Source organism: Egretta garzetta, unplaced genomic scaffold (genome assembly GCF_000687185.1).
Source record: "Egretta garzetta isolate BGI_Z169 unplaced genomic scaffold, ASM68718v1 scaffold447, whole genome shotgun sequence".
NCBI classification, from domain to species: domain Eukaryota; kingdom Metazoa; phylum Chordata; class Aves; order Pelecaniformes; family Ardeidae; genus Egretta; species Egretta garzetta.
This window is the reverse complement of record NW_009260397.1, coordinates 2,464,665-2,468,508: the sequence shown is the minus strand read 5'-3', so window position 1 is coordinate 2,468,508 and position 3,844 is coordinate 2,464,665. Positions and strand designations below refer to the sequence as shown.

At 55.0% G+C, this 3,844-nt stretch overlaps 2 protein-coding genes across 2 annotated transcripts in view; both read left to right on the top strand.

Moving 5' to 3' along the window:
- The first annotated feature begins 203 nt into the window (after positions 1–203).
- Positions 204–895, top strand: LOC104130129 (polyubiquitin-B-like). Its single transcript, XM_009643136.2, is given in 2 exon segments — positions 204–559; positions 561–895. Coding segments are annotated over 2 exon segments (603 nt in total). The 5' UTR covers positions 204–227; the 3' UTR covers positions 832–895.
- A 1,838-nt stretch (positions 896–2,733) lies between these two features.
- The window catches only part of SCARB1 (scavenger receptor class B member 1), a 19,778-nt gene continuing 18,667 nt past the window's right edge, over positions 2,734–3,844 (top strand). Inside the window, exon 1 of the mRNA XM_035898549.1 lies at positions 2,734–2,857. Within this exon, the coding sequence (XP_035754442.1) occupies positions 2,734–2,857 (124 nt within the window). The remainder of the gene's footprint in view (positions 2,858–3,844) is intronic.

The window sequence follows — 3,844 nt, the reverse complement described above, 5'->3', positions numbered from 1 at the left end:
GCCCCTCAAGATGGTGGCGAGCGCGCGGGCCTCGGGCGGGAAAGGGAAGGGGGCGGTTGGCCCCGCCTCCCTCGGTGATGTGGGCGGTTCTTCGACTCTGACGTCACAGGGCACGGAGCGGGGCCGGGGCGCGAGCTGCGCCCCCGCCGCCTGGCCCTGCTGCAGGTGCAGTGGGGAGGACAGGGAGAGCCGCTGACGTACAGTGCGTTCTCTTCTTCCAGAGAAAAATGCAGATCTTCGTGAAGACCCTGACGGGCAAGACCATCACCCTGGAGGTTGAGCCCAGTGACACCATTGAGAATGTCAAGGCCAAGATCCAGGACAAGGAGGGCATTCCCCCAGAGCAGCAGAGGCTGATCTTTGCTGGCAAGCCGCTGGAAGATGGGCGCACCCTGTCTGACTACAACATCCAGAAGGAATCCACCCTGCACTTGGTCCTGCGCCTGAGGGGTGGCATGCAAATCTTTGTGAAGACCCTGACGGGCAAGACCATCACCCTGGAGGTTGACCCCCCCGCCGCCGGGCCCTGCTGCAGGTGCCGTGGGGAGGACAGGGAGAGCCGCTGACGTACAGTGCGTTCTCTTCTTCCAGAGAAAAATGCAGATCTTCGTGAAGACCCTGACGGGCAAGACCATCACCCTGGAGGTTGAGCCCAGTGACACCATTGAGAATGTCAAGGCCAAGATCCAGGACAAGGAAGGCATTCCCCCGGATCAGCAGAGGCTGATCTTTGCTGGCAAGCAGCTGGAAGATGGGCGCACCCTGTCTGACTACAACATCCAGAAGGAATCCACCCTGCACTTGGTCCTGCGCCTGAGGGGTGGTAACTGAACTGCGTGGTTGCTGCTCACTTCCAAGTAAAAGTTTCTCTGCGCTTGTTCATTCCAATAAAGCTGTTGCATCCACAAAAGTTCGTGTCTTGAGTTATGTGAACAACTATTCATGCTGTTAACCAAATCTAGCTATCTAATAAACTGTAGTTACATAGCTTCCACATAAAAAGGTGTTGCAAAACTGCCTTACACAAGGCTTACACGTGCCTGGCAAGCATGACTAATCCTTCAGCTGTGGTTTTCCTGAGGTTGTATAAGTGTTTTCATAATGAGCTGAGGTGCTCGCTGGGGTTCAATGCCAGCCTGCAGATGTTATGTATCTGTTACGGTTGTGTAAGCGTGCACATGTAATGCAAAACTGCAGTTGTGTTGGAGCCAAGAGGCTTTGATGGCGCCGATAGTGCCTGCCTGGCACTGGTGGTTCTGCATGAGGGGGGTGGCAGCAGGCGGGTAACCCTGCTGTGCCACCATCAGCCTGCCCCGGCCCTTGGGGACAGTGGGACCAGGGGACCCTTGGCTGCGGGGGGGGTGGGCAGTGGTGGGACACTGCGGCTCGTCCTACAGCCCTGGGGATCAGGGGCTTGAGAAGCATTGTTGCTAGTGTCCCTTGTCAGCTGGTTACGGGGTGGATTTAATTTTTTGAAAAGCTTAAGCATATTAAGCACAGTTTCTAATTTCAGATGTGCTAGCTTGCTTAAACTCTGGATATACGCCTTCATTCCAGCTTTGTGCCAAGAGGAAATAAGATGGCAGCACTGAGCTGGAACATCACACAGCAGTTCCCCTGTGATGTAAAAACACCGGCTGCGGGGAAGTCTCCACTGAAGGATTTAATGGTGAAGTGGAGGTTGCTGAGTGTCGGCGCTCCTGAGCGGTTAACCACGCTGCACCGGGGATCGGGAAATGGGAAAAGAGGGAGCCTGAAGAGTAAAAAGCCAAAAATAGGCCTGACAGGAGTGATGACTGGAGGCCTTCGGAAGGGGATGTCCTGGGCATTCTGGGAGTTGGAATAGAGGTTTCGGTTGATTGCTGGCCTGGGTGGGACCTGAAGCAATCACCATCCCGGGTGGATGGGTGGATGGGTGGGGTGGCAGGGTTTGACTTGAGTGATGCGGGTGGTTAATTATTCGTCATTAAGAGGGTGGTGGAAGATGCTTTTAGTGCCTCGTGGGCTGTAAGGAACAAGTTTGGATAATGGAGATAGATCCGTGCTGAATCAGAGAAAGCTTTTAAATGCCACCAAGCGAAAGCCGGTGCCCGCTGAGAGCTGGTGTCGCGCCATCGCTGAGCTCCCGGTGTGTCCCGGGGGCGGCCGGGGCTCTGCCCACGTGTGTCCCGGCTTCAGGGGCACTGGGTGCGGGTGGGCTGGGTGCAGCACCCTCGGGGCGGAGGGAGGACCTTCGCTCAGCGGCCGAGCTCCTTCGGCTAACGTGACTGAGCCCTCAACAAACACAAACAACGCCTGCCATTGTATGTTTTCTCTGGCCTCTTGAGTCACCTGAATTTATGCAGCGATGCAAAATCCAGCAGTCCTTTGGCGGTTTTGGGTATGCTGTAACGGAGCTCCTTGAACGTGGGCGTCTGATCCAGTTCAGGGGTGGGTGTTTCTGGAATGAAGAGAGCTGCTCTTACGCAAAAAGGAAGAAGCTGCAGCCTGGTTATGTTTTCTCTACGCCCCTGGGAAGCTTTCCTTTGGAAATCTGATGATCAAAAAGAGAAGATAAACAGTTGGGGAAAAACAACTGCAAGCAGTTCTGGTTTGGAGGTGGCTTGGTCGCCGAGGGGAAAGAGCTGCGGGAGGTCACGGCAGTGAATGTCGAAAGCCTGCACGAATGGCTGCAGTGCTGTGTTTTAAGAAGCGCTTTTATTTTAAATGCTTCAGTGGAAAAAAACCCCTACAATGCCGTACTTAAATCCTACAATGATGCTGTACAAATACGTAACGGCCTGCAGTGTGATCCAAGTGGCCGTGCTGCACCTGGGCGAAGCGGAGGGCTTGGAGGAGAAACCTGCGCCCGGCGCTCGTAAGCCGCGTCGAAGCGCTGAGCTCGGCAGGTCGCTGTGCTGGGTTTGATGAACTTCAAGGGGCTGTTAAGGGCGGCAGCGCAAACCCTTCAGAGCGCGGCACCCGTGCGCGGCGACCACAGCTCGGGTAGGGTAAACCACAGAACAGCGATGCTTGGTGAAAACAGCAAAGCATTTTGTAAACGTGAAGGATGCCTTTGGTTCTAACCACGGAAGTATCTGCTCTCTCGCTCCAGGCAGCTCTGCGGGGCTGGTGTTGCCCCGTGGTGCCTCGGGTATATCCTGGATGTTACTTGGGCTTATTGGGTTTTGAAGGAAAACTCTCTTTCACGGGATTTTTTTCCAGCAAAATGTTGTAATGTAAAGGCAAACACAACACCTACTTTGTGCTGGATCTGCCAGCATCGCTGCTGGGGAAATGGGGTGCAGCCAGCAGCTGCCTCCCGGCTGATACTGAGCAGAGACCTGGTGATTACTGCAGTAATGAAACAGAAGCAGCAAGTGAGAAAAAAGGCCTAGAATGAAAAAAGACATAAGCCTGAGGACACGAGTGCAGGTGTTCCACCAAGGTGAAGGCCATGGCAGGAGTTGGGTCCATTGCTGCCCTGGCCTCTGCCTGGGTGGGAGCCCAGGGCTTGCATCTCCCTGCGGCACCCACACTCCTGTCGCAGAGGCGGTGGTTTGCCGGGAGGTGCACTCCAGCTTCTGGATCCTGATTCAGATCAACATACAGTTCGGACAGCAGGATGATGCATCCAATTGTTTTAAAACAGGCCGCCACAAACCAGACTCTTCCCTTTGTTTTTTATTTTCTGCTGACCTCGAGACGCTTGGGGGGATGAGCCTCAACCCGGCTTTTGTTCGGGGCCACTTCGGGTGCCCAAGGTAGACAAAGGACCCAATGCCTTGGAAAGACAGAGGTGGGCTGGAGGGAGGCGATGGATGTGTTCTCCTCGGGGCCGGCCGTGGCTTGCCCGTTTCGCATG